We start from the raw sequence: 17,054 nt of genomic DNA, 5'->3' as shown, positions 1-17,054 counted from the left end.
AGGATATTTGAAAAGTATCAAAGTAGATTTTTTTTTTTACAAAGGGAACAAGGTATCTTTACAATGGGAAGATCTGGTAAACACTATCTTAACTAAATGACCAAATTTAGCAGCATACTAATATCATGTAGCCTCTTACCAATGGAATGACAAGTACATCATCATCTGTGTACCATTCTTGCCAAAAATGTGTAACCTAAATCTGATCATGAACAATCAAGACATATCCATATTGCAGACATTCAACAAGACAACCAGCTTGAACACTTAAAAAGTATAAATTTAATGAAAGGAAAAATTATACTAAGAGTACTATTTTCAATTACAAGAAAATAGAAGGACATGACAACCAAATACAATATGAAATATCGAATTGGATCCTGGAGCAAAAGGAAAAAGAAAGCTATGAAAGACTTGGGGACAACTGGGTAAATCTGAATATTGTACATAAAAATATATCACTGTTTCAGTGTTAAACTTCTTAACAATATCATGCTATGTAGAATGACCTTGTTCATAGGAGATAAACAAGGAATTATTTTGAGAAAAATGCTATGACTGCAACTTCCTTTCATATGGTTCACTTCTACTGCTAAAAATCATGTATAGAGATGAAGACAAATTGATACATACACATATATACACACACACAGATATATTATATATGGAGGAAGATAGAAAGCTAATGTGGCAAATGTTCATTGTTAAATCCAAGTGAAGTGTATACAAATGTGCACTGCACTATTTTTCTCAGCTTTTTTTGTAGAATAAAACTTCTACAAAACAAACACTTGGGGGGAAAAGCGTGACTTCATTCATTCAACAAATACTTATTGAGCTACTACTATGTACCAGATACTGTGTTCAGCCCTGGGAATACAGTAGTGAACATGATGCCTTCTCTCATACAGTTTATAGTATAGTGGGGAAGATATCATATATACACAAAGTAAACAAATAAATACATAAATACATTAAGTAAATTTCTGTAAAGAAAAATATAGTAAAGTGATAGAGAACAATGGGTGAGGCATACTTTCTTTAGGATGAATCAGAAAAGATTTCTCTAATGAAAATGCCATTAAAAACAGTGATGCCTTTAACTTTCTGAAGAATGACCGAACTGTTTTCCAAAGCAATTGCACCACTGTACATTTTTACTAGTAATGCATAAGGTTTCCAATTTCTCCACATCCTTGCCAACATTTGTTACCATCCATGTTTTGATTGTAGCCATCCCAGGGAGTATGAATCTCACTGTGGCTTTGATTTGCATTTCCTTAATAACAAAATATTCATAAGCACCTCTTTCATGTGTTTATTGTATTGATCACTATTCTTTTGAAAAATGTCTACTCAAACACTTTGCCCATTTAAAAAATTGGGCTATAATTTTTAGTTTAATTCAATTAAAGATTATAAGCATTCTATAAAATAGTACCAAATGATTGCATTCAATCAAAGCACATTATAAAATAGAATCAAATGACTGAAAGCCAAGAGAAAAAAAAAACACAAAACAGAAAGAGAGCAACAGGTGATTCAGGTATTGAACTTAACATTTGAACACTTTAAAATAACCATGATTAACATTCAAAACAAACAGAAAAAGATAAAAGTCAGCAGTGACCAAAAATCTATTAGAAATCAAGTGGAAATTATACACAACACAATACTACAAAATAAAATACAATAACTAAAATTAATGCATTACATGAATCTACCAGCAGATTCTGCCTACTGGGCTCAGCCTAACAGAAGACAAGTGAACTGGGCAAGTTGGGAGAAAGTAATAAGACTGAAGGACACAGAGGAAAGCAGGTACACGATCCAGGAGAAACAGTATTAATATAATCAGAGACCTAAAGGAGAGGAATCAAGAATAGGACAGAAGCAATATTTTGAAGAAATACTGGTAGGTAACTATCCAAATTGATGAAAGACATTAACTCACAAACTCAAGAAATTCTACAAACCATGAACAGGATAAACACAAAACACACAGATACATCCAGGCACAGTATAGTCAAGATGCTGAAAAAGACATTGAGAAAAGTTTAAAATTGGTCAGAAATTTACCTTATTTTCAAAGAAACAATTTTGTCTCTTCAACAAAATGGAATCGCTACCTTTACATAAGAAATAATTAAAACCAGAATAAAATAAAATGGCATTTTTAAAGTATGAAAATCACCAAACTATAATTCTATGCCTGATGAAAATATACCTCAAAAGCTAAAGAAAAAAATAAAAACACTTTCCGAAAACAAGTTTTGCAAATATTTTTGCCAGCACAACTGTAATAATATGTATACTAACAGGAATAATTCAGGCAAAAACAAAATGTTGTCAGATAGAATTTGGTAAATAGGCCGCGTGCGGTGGCTCATGCCTGTAATCCAACTCTTTGGGAGGCCGAGGAGGGGGGATCACCTGATATCGGGAGTTGGAGACCAGCCTGACCAACATGGAGCAACTAAACCCCATCTCTACTAAAAATACAAAATTAGCCAGGTGTGGGACTACAGCACATGCCTGTAGTCCCAGCTACTCGGGAGGCTGAGGCAGGAGAATCGCGTGAGGCGGAGGTCACAGTGAGTCGAGATAATGCCATTGCACTCCAGCCTGGGCAAAAAGAGCGAAACTCCGTCTCAAAACAAAACAAAACAAAAAAAAAGACTTAGGCAAATCCAAGAAGGAAGGAAGAGAATTGAAGAGTACATACATATTTGGATAAAGATACTGATGCTGTTTAAGACTATAACAAAAATGTTTTACAGGATATAAAACATATATAAAAAAGAACACTACAAAATAGAACTACCATACGACCCAGCAATTCCACTACTGGGTGTGTATCCAAGAGAAAGGAAATCAGTATGTTGAAGAGATGTCTGCACTCCTATGTTTATTGCAGCACTATTCACAATAGTCAAGATTTGGAATCAACTTACATGTCCAACAGATTAATGAATAAAGAAAATGTGGTATATATACACAACGGAATACTATTCAGCCACAAAAACCAATGAAATCCTGTCAAACAAGGCAAAATGTATGAGCCTGGAGGATAATTATGTTAGTGAAATAAGCCAGGCATAGAAAGACAAATATCATATGTTCTCACTCATACATGAAAGCTAAAAAAGTTGATTTCACAGAAGGAGATAGAATAGTGATTACTAGAGGCTGAAAAGTGTGAGACATGATAAGAACGGATTGGCTAACAGATGCAAAATTACAGCTATATAGGAGAAATAAATTCTACTGTTCTATTGCACTGCAAGGTGACTATAGTTAACAATAATTTAGGGCATATTTTCAAAGAGCTATAAGATTTTTAACATTCCCAACAGAGAAATGATAAATGTTTGAGATGACAGATATGTTAATTACTCTGATTTGATCATTACACACTGTACATATGTATCAAAATCATACTGTACCATAAATGTATACAATTATTAAGTGTTAAAGAAAAATCACCCAGTGAGAAACCTGTTTGGATAAGGCCTTAGACCTCAATGAAGGCATTAACCCATGGATCTCTCTCCCTCTCCTTCCCTCTGAAGTGCTCCCTGACCTCCGCGTATGGCCTCCAGGTATATCATGTACCCTGGACCTGTGAGTAATAAAACCATTATTTCCATCTTGTGTCTCTCTTAATCATTGAAGGGGTGCTCTCCATCTTAAAGATTCTAAATTAAAATATATATATTTAGATGCTAAATTATACATACATATACACACACACACACACACACACACATATATATAACTTCAATTTTAAAAAAACAGGGCAATAGAGAATAGGATCAAACAAAGGCCGACAGATTGGGTTTTGATAGAAGTTTGGGTACTTCCTCCAATGTAATAAAAGGGAAGAAAAACATGGGTTAACATACTGGTAGTTTTGACAGTTTGATGGTAGAAAAATAAGGGAGCTCTTGCCTTTTGTGTTTTTATTTACTCTCTGTTATGAGCTGATGTCATGAGCTAAGACTGGGAACTTTTAGCACAAAGCGAACTGGTAAACAGAACTGGTTACAGATGTACTAGTATTCTATCGGTGCCAACAAATTACCATAAACTTAATGGCTTAAAACAACACAAATTTATAATCTTACAGTTGATAGGTCAGAGGTCTAACATGGGTACCACTGGGCTAAAAAACCAAGACTATTTCTTTTTAAAGGGTTTAGGGGAGAATCCATTTCCTTACCTTTCCCAACTTCTAGAAGCACTAACATTCCTTTACTCATAGCCCCTTTGTTCAATCTCAAAGTCTTTAATCTCCCTGGCCATTATTCCATGTTCACTTCTTCCTCTGTCTGTGTGTCTGTCTGTCTGTCTGTTTTTCTCTCTCTCTCCTGCCCCCTTTTTACTCTTTTAAGGACCCTGGTGATTACACTGAGCCCAACTAGATAATTCACAATGATCTCAAAGTCCTTAATTTAATCACATCTGTGAAGTCCCTTTTGCCATGTAAGGTAACATATTCAAAGGTTCTGGGGATTAGGATGCAGACATCTTTGGAGGGCCATTTTCCTACCTACCACACCAGGATACAGAACATTAAAGAAGTAATTACTAAACTGTGATTCCTCAGACCAGCATCAATGGCATCATCTTCAAACTGATTTGGTTAAATACAAGATTTATTAGAATCAGAAACTTAGGAAGTGTTGTTCAGCAATCTGTATTTTAATAAGTCCTCCAAGTGACTGCTCTAAACTCTTGGTGACCAATAGCCATTGCCAGCCTTGGGCAGCCCTAGTTATCCAGTCATTTACTACTATATGTTGTATAACTTACTATGTACCATGTGTGCTGTGAAAAAATTTGGGAAGCTTGGGCATCAAAAAATTCAGAATCTGTTACTTCTTAAATTCCCTATCACCTGTTACTTCTTAAATTCCTATCACATTTACATTTAAAAAAAAACTAAGTCATTAATGTAGAGAACCAATTTCTTTAAAGGGGAACCTACATATTCTTTCAAATAATAGAAAAGCTAGGGAAAAAGTGAAAAGCACCATAAAAATTGTGACTGTGTCATACAGCAAAAGAAGTATCGGAGGATCCTCCACAGAAACCTTTTAAGAGATTTTTCATTACTTTACATATATTAACTCGTTTAATCCTTAAAACAACCCTATGAGAACTCAGGCATCTCTTTTTTAAAAAAAAATTTTTTTTTGAGACAGAGTCTCACTCTGTGGCTCAGGCTGGAGTGCAGTGGTGCAATCTCGGCTCACTGCAAGCTCCCCCTCCCGGGTTCACGCCATTCTCCTGCTTCAGCCTCCCGAGTAGCTGGGACTACAGACGTGCGCCACCTCACCTGGCTAATTTTTTGTATTTTTAGTAGAGACAGGATTTCACCATGTTAGCCAGGATGGTCTTGATCTCCTGACCTTGTAATCCACCCGCCTTGGCCTCCCAAAGTGCTGGGATTACAGGTATGAGCCACTGCGCCCAGCCCCTTAGGTATTTCATTTTTCAGATAAAGAAATTGAGGCGCAGAGAGATGAAGGAACTATTCAAAGTCATGCAGCTCATTAGAGGCTGGGCCAGAATTCAAAATGAAGCTTTTTGGGTCTAACATCCAACACTACACCATACTGCCTCTCAATTTAAATGAAAAAAATTTTTGGATACTATAAAATAGGTATCTGGGAATAGAGACACATAGTAAAGATAGAGGTAGGACTGATGTTAAAACCAGCTAAAAAGATTGAGCAGAGTGAACCTAAGAAGCTGAAAAGAAATTAGAGATTCCTCCATCTTTAGAAATTTCTGGGCATAGGCATCCAATTCTAAGATTCTGATTTGGATCCAATTACTGAAGTAGACTTAAAGTAATTTCAAAATACCCAAAGCCACAAAGAAGTTGTCCACCTGATTGTTCAGGTCTGAAATGCCTTTGAAAAGAGAAAGCATTTTGTTTCAGAAATAGGAAAAACATATATATACACATACATATATAAATACATTATATATGTATATATCTATATGTCAAATGTTAACTAAGACCATCAGTTTACACAAATTCATTCATTCTAAAGTATAAGCAATCACAGAAATGATTTAATGTCATTAATGTATTTTTGTTCTGATAGAGGAACAGAGTTTGAGAATAAATTAGCATTTAAAGAAGTGTTCACATTAAGGGTGAGCAGAAACAAGTTAGACAGGGAAGGAGAAAACAAATTACATCATAGTTTTGCCACATTTACCTTCATTTGGGAAAGAAAAAATAGATTTTGACATTTCTGAGACCTTGGAGATGTTCAAAGACAAGAATACTTACACAAAATCCATTTTCCCCACAGAATGATGCATAAAAGGTAACTGAGAGATATATGTCCACTTAAGATCCTAAGAAGAAGTTATTGTGACAAGTAGAGAACAACAAAGACTCATTATGCTGAGTAGTATACTCTGCTCAATAGCTAAATAATTCACTCTCACACAGCAAAGTCTCCATCAAAGTAATTCAAATTCCTGCCATTTCAAAAATCACCTTCAGGGCTGCTCATGAATTGTTCAAATCCGTAAGTGTTAAATCTACTGTAAGATTTGTATAGAGATTGTTTTTTATTTTCTAAAACTGTAAACTCAAGGCACTGATACTCTCATAATCTCTGAAGATTTTATTAAAACCTCTTTATTTTGAATTAAAAAATTAGCTGGGCATGAGGTGCACAGCTGTAGTCCCAGCTACTTGGGAGGATTACCTGAGTCCAGGAGGTTAAGGCTGAGGTGGGCCATGATCTTACCACTGCACTCCAGCCTGGGCAACAAAGCAAGACCCTGTCTCAAAAAGAATGAGAAAAACACACCAAACCTGTTTATTTTGTCTCATCAGCAGAGGAAATAACTGCCATTACTTTAAGGTTTAAAGCAGTGAATACTGTTTCAAATTTGACTGCAGCATCAAAATAACATGAAAACCTAATATCAACCAAAATTAAAAACTAAAAATCCAAATTCCCAGGCTCCCTGCGATTCTAATGATTCTCATCCTACATCACAGAGCTAATGAAAGAGAATCTCCAGCTGCAGATACCACAGTTTTAAAAAGCTCCCATAAAGGAAGTCCAGTAAAGGACTTTATCCTGTCCTTTAAGACCACTGACACATACTCAATATTTTCAGAGACTTGACAAAATTTATCCATTCATTATCTTTAAAGTGAATGTTAACTTTGGGATAATTCTATAAACTTTCATCAAGTAAACATTATAATGCTAATGCTTCAATGTATTTCATTAGTCCAGTGGCATTTTCTGAATTTCACATTTTTACATATAACCAAAATTGAAACTCACCTTACGTTTACAAAGAATAAGGAGTTGATCATTTTAATATAACAAACCATCACCTTCTAAAAAGTAAAATACCAAAACAAACACACTCATTCACCAATAATCCAACCACTAAATGGTCTATTTCAAATCAATATAGCAGTTGTATGAATAACAGTGGAAGAATATTAATTCAAAAAGAAATGTAATTTAGCATTATCATAGGCTAACCCTCGCTGTGCCACAGTTCATGAACACTTTTAGAGCGATCAGCCTCCAACTCCTGGGCTCAAAGAATCCTCCCACTACAGCCTCCCGAGTGTCTGGGACCAGGGGTGGGTGCCACCATGCCCAGCCCCACCTTATTCTTTTGTTATACCTGACTTACCATTCTTTCTAAAACATTTCTTCTCATTTCATCCTATATCCCACTCTCGTCTCCAAAAATAATTCCCTTAAGTCTTATTGACATCATGAGTTGCCTGTGCTGCAAATTAGTATCTATCTTTTTAAGATAAGCCAAATTTCTTATAAGTTATCAACAGATATTAAAATTCAAATAACCTATATTTTTATGAAAAGAATGTATACCATTGAGAAGATCTTATTTTTTATGTTGAATTTACTTCAGATAAGTTTATTTGAGACTTTCCAAAGAAAATAACCATCTCTAATCAAATAAGAATGACCCCTAGAATGGAGAAGGAAAAAATACTGACTCTCAAGAGCTGTTCGGTAAATACTGAATAAAAAGTAAAAAAGTAAACACTGACCAGGTTTAATAAAAGCTTCCAGACAAATTCTATTTTGAATTCAAAACTACTTTAAAAATAAATACATAATACTATAAATTACCACAGAGAGTTATGCTGAGATAATAGCCTACCTGGCAAAATAACGTGAAATTACACATAAACCAAATATTTTAGATTTAAAATAAGTAATTTTATTATGAGGATAAGAAAAAGATTTAAGTCCACTTACTTCATGGATAGCTTCTTTCATCATAATAAAATAAAATTTTTTTCAAACAGCAAAAATACATATAGAAGGCAAAAGTCATCCTTCATAAAGTAACACAATGCAGTTTACTGGAAATACTGGCAGGCTTTCTCATTCATTCATTCAAAATGTGGTTAAAGTTTGGAAATACAATTTGAAATACAATAGCTTGGAACCGGTTAAACCAAACCCGTGAACTCTGTATAAATTCATTATATTTGCTGACTTTTCTAGTAAAGACCTTATATGGAAAATAAATAAAAAGGTACCACACATAAACAGAGGTGGTAGTTACATTAACGGTGTACATCAGGTATAATATTGGTTATATTTTAAATATTTTCATAATTTCAAGAAAATACTTTAGTCACCTATATTTAGTTAAAATGTTAGAGTTTAGACTGAGGCTGTATAATTTATTTTTTAAAAGATAAAGCTACTAAACAAAAAAACTATGAGATAAAAATCAAGTTCTATGAATAAATATTTTTAAATTAAGTACTCTAAGATCATAACACTGACAACACTAATTATCTTTTCTAGTCTTGGCAGTTACGTTGCATACTGTTTGGGTGACTGATGGGATACTTTCACTTCATTTTCTCTCAGTTTATATTGGATCGTGTTAGAGAAAAATATTAAAATAATTAACACCTCTAACCAAAGTATTTGATAAAGTTTTTAGATGAAATAAAAGCTAAAAAAATCAATTAACTAACACCCAAGTTTTAAGCAAACAACTAAACCTCCATCTAAAGGAAAAGTTACCTAAGAATCACTGATTTTAAAAAATATGTCATTCAGTATTCCTATTTACTCTATACTTTTATATATTAAAATCATATACTTTCACCAAAAGCCCTTTCATCAGCAGTTTCAGCTAGCAATACCTTCATTACAAAAAATATAGGTGTCTATATATTTCAAATTGTGTTTTATTCAAAACATTTATCCAAAAACACTGCATCAATAGCAACTGAAGCAGTCAAAACAGGTAAAACATATGACAAAACAAATTATTTCAATTCCTTACAGCTAGACATTTTGATTAATTTCATAGTGGCTCTATGGCCATAAGAATATAAAACTACTTAAATTAATATATGATCTCAAATATGAATTGTTACCAATAGTAAATAATTTACGTCCTTCAACTAAAAAAACCAAGACATCATTAATCAACTTTTCTATTTCAATAGCTTAATAAATTTTGGATCATATAGCTTACAGTTCGTATACGTCTTGCATAACTTTAAGTCACATAGCTTAAAATAAGGTTACATATTATAAAAAGCATATTCTTTGCCTTGATCACCTGATTTTTTGTTGTTGTTGTTTATAAAATTAATCACAGTTAGCAGGGTAGAAATAGCTTTGAGCTTCATGAATGACATCCAAGAGATGGGAAAGGATTAGTTCTCGGTTGCTGCCAGTTATAGCACCAGGTGGCTTTTTCTGCAGTGAAGGTGTTATCGATAATCCCATTACACTGGTACTAAATCTTGCAGACATCAAAATTATCACCAAGGTTCCTTTTCATCCCATCCTTTCCAAATGACTGGAAGTCGCTTCACCTGAAAGAAGTCAAATCCACATGCAGCTGCTGTTTTAGCAGGCAGCAAACTCCCTGAGAATGTCAGTCGTGATTCAATTTTGCTGTGCTGGTGGCCCCCTATTCCCTGTCCAATAATACATCTGTTAAAAAATCCTACAGCTACAAATCAAGTTTAATCCTACCAGGGACCTCATGTTGGTCTTGTCTTCCAAAAAGGCAGCAGGTTCTGCTGTCTATCTCTGCTAGTATCTGGGGAATACCCTTTAAATCCCAGCCCTACTTAGAAGAATAAGCTAAGGATCACAAAACATGACCTCAAAAACCCTGATATGACTATATTCTGACCCAGAGGCATTCATTCTAGGTGAAGATTAGAACTTTGCATAATAAGATTACACAGCAAGTGAATGATATCAAGGGACTATCCATATGCAGCCGCCTGGTTTTGTATAGACAGCCTGTGCTCTGCAATATGCAGTGCAGACGAAAAAGAGCTTGGTCTTTCTAGCTGAAATAAAATAGATTCACATAAATTAGTTGGCCATTTCCAGATTTCTAAATCCCCTATTACATCTTTTATTGACAGCTCCTGTGAGGATAGCACAAATGTTATTCCTTTTTATTCTGTGCTTCTATAACAATCATGCTCTGTAATTGAAATGTACATAGATTATGTCTAGAAATTAACATCTTGTTTGCTATAATCTTGGATTACAATTGACTGTGTACATAATAAAATTAGGAAATCAATGGACGGATTTATCATCTCCAAGAAACTAGAGGTATTGTTTAAAGAATAGTTTAACATTTTGTGCCAACACTTTAAATGCAGGAGTCACAGGGAGTAGTCAATAAAAATGTAAGTGAGTCCAAGATTACAGCAGGCATTGGCTAATAGCTAAAAATGATATTACATAAAATTAGGTCATAGCCCTCAAAATTTAGAAAATGTGAAAAACTCAGAGATTTCATAAATATAGTTTTCTCTAAGTCATACTTGAGCAAGGTCAATTATATATGACCATTTTAAATAAAATATGTATGCCTACAGTATTTTACATGAATTTCCTTCATCATTTTATAACTGTACTTTAAAATATTTCAATCAATTCAAATCTACTATAATTCAAGGTTTTATAATTCTTAACAATTATGTTTTTAAAACAGTTATCAGTGAAGAAATCTCTCCTCACATTTAAATATGTACAGAACATTTTAAATGTGTAGGATTCTAGAGAAATTTAGAAAATATTTTATAATCAGCTTCTTCCACCCATGACATTTACAGCTATACCAGCTTATCCAAGCAAATTTATATGAAAAGAGAGATTCATATACATTTACACAAAAATCTGTCCAGAATAAATCTAAGGATGAGAAGAGAAGACGTTGTAAGTTTTATATATATAAAAAAAAAGTACTAAGATTTGCCATAGAATTCCTGTAAAACTAAGCTCCTTGGTATACTTACAATATGGCTTACTTGACAAGTTTGATTTGCCTACAATTTTTGAGGGACACTCCACATTTATTACATTAGTCATTATCACCTCATCATCACAATCTCTTTAAACATATCTGTACAATGTCGGATAGGTACTCAGCAATCAGGTGACACAATTAGATTTTATGTATCACAGAGAAAGATATAAGCCAATGGTATCAGTGCTATAAAAAACTTTATGTAATTTCAACTACATAGCACATGAATATTCTTTGGTTACCTTGACCAGGATATTACTAGAAAAATAACGAGAAATGTAAAAAGTACATATTTTTGTTATGATATTTTGTTACAATTGTGTAATACTTTAGAACTATACTGTTCAATAACATAGCCACTAGCCTTATGAGGCCACTTGAAAGATGACTAGTCCAAATTGAGATGTACTGTAAGTATTAAACACACACTGGACTTCGAAGACTTAATACAAAAAAGGGAAAGTATTTTGTTAATGTTTATATTGATTACATATTGAAAATATTTTGGTTACAGTTGATTATGTGATTCATATTATATTTCTAATGGACAGCACCACTTTAGCAGGTCTTATATTTTCAATAATATGTTCCTCAGCCAAATGAAATGGTGCAACTAACAAAAATACTGAAGCAGAGGGTTAATTATGGAAGAACAAACATTCCAGTGTCAAATCTGGTAGATAAGCTTAGAAAAGAAAGTATGAAATCCTGTCATTTAGCTTCTACTTCATATTTTCAGTTTAAGGATGGCGGTGGGAGAAGAGAAGACCTGCCAAATTGCTGACCATCAATGAATAAAAAAAGAATGATGTGATGTAGTTACAAATGCTTTAGTCCAGCAAATTTAGGTTTTTTAAAAAATTGTCTCTTGAGCAATTTCATAAAAGACTAGTGAGGTCTATGTTACTCCCTCATCGATCTCAAAAGATAGCAACTTCAAAAAACATGTTTGGATCTAGAAAGGCATGAACTGTTTTCTATGTTGTTATTGTAATTGGTTATATTCAAATTTTTAAAGTACATTTAAGTAGCAACTACAGAGATTTGAGGCATTTAGTATACTTCAGAATATTCACAAAATAAAAAGATCAACATTATAAATTATTAGTAGGTGGCTTTTCTATTAGTCTTTTCATCGTATCAATGAAATTCTTTTAAAAATCCTTTAATAAAAAGGGTTTTAGAGAAATAAGTAAAACGGAAAATAATTTAATTTAAGAAATGTAATTATTCATTTAGAATGACTAGACAACTGATATTATACAATTAAAACACAAAGTCTACCTTTGTCACACAATGGAATATGATTTGAATATAAACATGTTCTTAAGGTACTAACTCATTTTAAAAGTTGTTTTTTCATAATTATTCCTTTATAATATTTATCTGTAATACTGAGACTAAAGATGAAATTGAAATGTGAGTATCAATAAATAAGATGAATAAAATTTAAATCAATTTTTTATGACCTAGTCATGCTACTTATTTTTAGCCTTTTACAACTATGTAGGTTTATTCCTTTTCTGGTTACAAGTATCACATAGACATTGCACATACACACACACAAAAGCAAAATAATAACAGTAACAAAAAAACTTTCTAACCATCAATAGATGAGTGCAATGATATTCAGTCTGAGTTAATCTCCAGACATCCAAATTCATGAATAAAAATTCATCAGTTTTAAATACACTGAGCCTATTAAGCAAGAACAAAAGCATATGCACAAAAGAGCTTTTAATATATTTCAAAGCCCACAAGAGCCATGGTCTCATTAAAATTATAAATTACACAAACATGGAATGAAGATTCAAACTGCAGTGCAGCTAAGCAGATTACAGAAAACCCCGCGTTCCATATGATAACACACCATGGCCCTCCCAGATGGGGGCTTGGAACAAAAAGGCCATCACCACAGCTAGGGAAAACCTCCTTGTGATCTCTGGTTTCTGTTCAGCAGATGACAGCCAAATAATATGTTGATTATTCTGTTTGTGCTGCTAAGCTTGTAAGATGGAATAAAGCGATATGATCTATTGTGAACCCAATGCTAATGTGTTGCTACACTCATAAATAATATACTGAATTTATTTTCAAACTATCTCTTATCTGAATTTGTTTTTAAATGCACGAATTAAAATAAAAGCCAGGATAAAATAATACTTAATTTGATGCTTTAAACTAAAAAATGCAATTGACAAGTGAAAAATATCTAAATGCTTAGTGAAGAGTTATTACAATCACCTTGAATTTCGGCACTGTAATGGGAGACAAAAAAACACTTTTAAACAGGCAATTACTTTCATTAGGAAATATAAATATAAAATTAAGTAATATAATAATCATGAAGTTAATAATATACATTACGGACAAGATAAAAACAAAAATATCAGGGTATGCAAAAACACTTTTCTACAACATCATAGCCCATAGTCAGAACATATAGTGAAAGCATTTTGAACAATAAAAAGAATAATTGAAGACCTCATAAATGTTCATAACTTGCAGAAGAAATCTTACTTAATATTTAAAAGAAGTTTATACAAATAATTTTCAAATAACTGGCATTTTATTTTTATTTGGTGACAAAAGTTAAAACCTAATTTTTCCCTCAATTAAAAAAAAAGTATATTTAAAATCCTAAGCTTTAAAGATGATGCCCAAATGAAGTAACAGGGATTGTGTCTGTGAATACTTTACAAAATTGTGTATTTCATGAATAAACATATTTATGAATACTATTGTTTAAAATATTAAAAATCATAACATCTACTTCTTCACCCCAAAATTCCTCCCTTAATACTCTAGTAGACTCTCCTTAAAGGCAAACTAACAAAGTAGTACATTAAAACTGCATATAAAGTGAACATGAATAAACACACTGTTTTCTTAAGGGAGTACTTTGTAGAAAGTACGTAATTACGGTCATCGGCCTAAGTCCACCTCATTTTTCTGTCTCCAGATACAGACTGAGTCCAAAAATATTGCAAAACTCCATAATATGTAAATACAGACTGAAATTTTAAATCTAAAAGGTAAAGCAAACATGCTTTTAAAGAAAAACCAAGATAAAACATTCCTGAAGTAGATACATATTTCTTAAACAAGAATTAAAAAGCACTAAACATAAATGATGAACTAGACTACTTTAAAGACATAAACTTCTGTTCATTAAAAGCACTATTAAGAGAGTAAAAAGACAAACCTCACAGAAGAAGACATAGTTGCAATACCTATCGCCAATGAAGGACTCATATTTTGAATATACAAAGAACTCCCACAAATCAAAGGAAATGACAGATAGGCTAACAGAAAAGTAGGCCAAAGAAGTGAACAGGAACTTCACAGAAGAGAATAACCAAACAGCCCATATACATATGAAAAGGTACTCAACTTCATTAATCGGGGAAATATAAAGTTAAATCATTACGGTTTACTACTTTGCACCCACCAGAATTGGAAAAATGAAAAAGATGGGGGAAAAAAAGAGTGTTGGAAACATATGGAGCAACTAGAACTCTCTTGCATACTATAAATATAGCCTGATACAAACATTTTAGAAAACTGTTCACCATTGTTGCTTAAAGCTGAACATGTATTTACTGCTGACCCGGTAATTTTGCTCCTAGATATATCACCAAAAGAAATGTGTAGATATATAACTCAAGAAATATGTATTAGAATGTTCATAAAAGCATTATATAGAAACCACGCAAATGTCCACTAACAGTAGAATGGATAAATAATAGTTATATATTCACAACTACATGCAGCAATAAAAACAAACTACAACTATGTGGATAAATCTTAAGACACAATGTTGAACAAAGGAAATCAGACACAAAAAATTCTACTGTATAATTTTCTATATATAATACAAAAACAAGAAAAATGAATCTTTGCTATTAAAATTCAAGGCAGTGATTATCCTCGTTGGGGAGCGGACACAGTGACTGGAAGGGTACACGAAGGTGTCTTCTGGAGTGCTGATAATGTTCTTTTACTTTATCTTTGTGCTGGTTATATGGGTGTATTTAGTTTACGAAAAATTCATTAGGCTATCCACTCACAATGTGTGCACTTTTCCGTATGTGAAGCTTTCTTTAAATAAGTCACTTTTACATAAAAATACTCAGATGTACAAAGATAGTGAAAATCCTAGTCATAAGAAATTTAGGAACTGACATGTATACAACCCAAGGGAGAAAACTAAGGGTTCTTACCATATCTATCCGAATAACCAAATTTTCAACTACATAGTTAACCTCCTGGATGCTTATAAATGGAAGACATTTATAAGAGTCATTCACCCTATTACCTTCCCTTGAACCCAATCATGTATTCAGAGATATCTAGTCTTCGTGTTGGAAGTAACTGATACTGCTATTATAATACAGCTTTTAAAATAGTCTCAGGACTGAAGATTTGCCCCTTACATGTGGGAAACTAAAGTGGTACAGAAAGCAGTATACAGAATACATGCTTGCCGTTTTCACTCTTCCTCCTAAATTTCATAAGCTTTAGTTTGTTAATCATGAATGTGTATTACTTAATTTAATAGCACTTCCTTGAACACTTTCATTTTAATTTTTCAATGAAATTAAAATATAATTTACTCTTTAATATCAATACCATACACACTAAAGCTTCATGATAATCTGATAATAAACTATACATCTCATATCTTCCAATTAAATATTTCCCTTGTTTCCATACGAGAATCAGTATATGATTTATAATACTTTTTTTCTTATATTGAAAAGATGCTTTAAGAGATAATCCAGGAAAGATCATCCAAAGATTATTATAGTTTATGTTTAATTTGTATAACAAATATTTATTTATTCACCGCTTACTATCTGCCATGCTCTAGGAAAAACAGAATAAAAATAGCTAATTTTACAGTAAATATAGTAGGGTAACTCTTTTCTTTCATTCTCATTTGATTTACAAATAAAACTATTTTCAACTACTACCATATTAACATATTCAAAAGTTAAAACTAATCTAAAATATATATATATAGTAAAAGTCCCATCTTCCCTGTTTTCTTCTTCATCCCCACAAAGATTTAGATTTTGTATAAACTTACAGATTTTGTTATGTAAATATAAGCAAATATGAATATATGGTTTTATTCCCCTCCCAATTTAAACAAAAAGTACTTTACTGTACATTGTTTTGAATTCTGCTTTTTCCAAATAACAACTGTATGTGAAAAACTTTCCAAATTTTCATATAGAAAAAATCCACTTTTTTAAATAGCTGTAGCGTATTTCATTGTATAGTTATGTCATAGTTCATTTAACCAACACGTTGCCAAAAGACACTAAGAAATTTCCAATCTTTTGCTACCACACACAAAGTTATAATGAAAATTCCGATACATACGTTATTTTGTAAGTACACACCAGAATTTCTGTAATGAATTCCCAAAATTGGAACTGAGATGAGGTAAATGCATTGGTCTTTTTCTAGAAATTGTCAATTTGCATTCCACAGGAGTTGCATCATTTTGCACTTCCACAACATATGCATCTCAGATTTATCCTAAAAAAAAGCTATTCCTCTCTTCGGGCCTCTAAAATACTTTGTTCGTAAGGCAATTTCCAAAGATGTGCTCATTGCAATAAACTACATAAAGCTCTCGGTTTATTTTTTTTCCCAGATGCAAGTGTAAAATTTGTTGACTTCGTAAGTTTAAAAAA

At 32.6% G+C, this 17,054-nt stretch overlaps 1 protein-coding gene across 8 annotated transcripts in view; it reads right to left on the bottom strand.

Annotated features, from left to right (window-relative positions):
• Nucleotides 1-17,054, bottom strand: part of IMMP1L (inner mitochondrial membrane peptidase subunit 1) — a 76,906-nt gene that overhangs the window by 35,625 nt on the left and 24,227 nt on the right. For 4 of the 8 annotated variants that reach the window (XM_030917979.1, XM_010358317.2, XM_010358319.2 and 1 more), the window contains one exon: nucleotides 9,625-9,883. The exons of 3 other annotated variants lie outside the window; for them this stretch is intronic. In XM_030917979.1, coding sequence (XP_030773839.1) covers nucleotides 9,625-9,703 — 79 coding nt within the window. In that variant the 5' untranslated portion in view covers nucleotides 9,704-9,883. Of the gene's footprint in view, nucleotides 1-6,737; nucleotides 6,814-9,624; nucleotides 9,884-17,054 lie in introns of all 8 variants that reach the window. One more of the 8 variants, XM_030917980.1, reaches the window with a different exon arrangement.

The sequence above is a fragment of the Rhinopithecus roxellana genome, chromosome 15 (assembly GCF_007565055.1).
Source record: "Rhinopithecus roxellana isolate Shanxi Qingling chromosome 15, ASM756505v1, whole genome shotgun sequence".
Taxonomy (NCBI): Eukaryota; Metazoa; Chordata; class Mammalia; order Primates; family Cercopithecidae; genus Rhinopithecus; species Rhinopithecus roxellana.
Note: the sequence above shows the minus strand (reverse complement) of the source record. Positions and strands in the feature narration are given on the sequence as shown.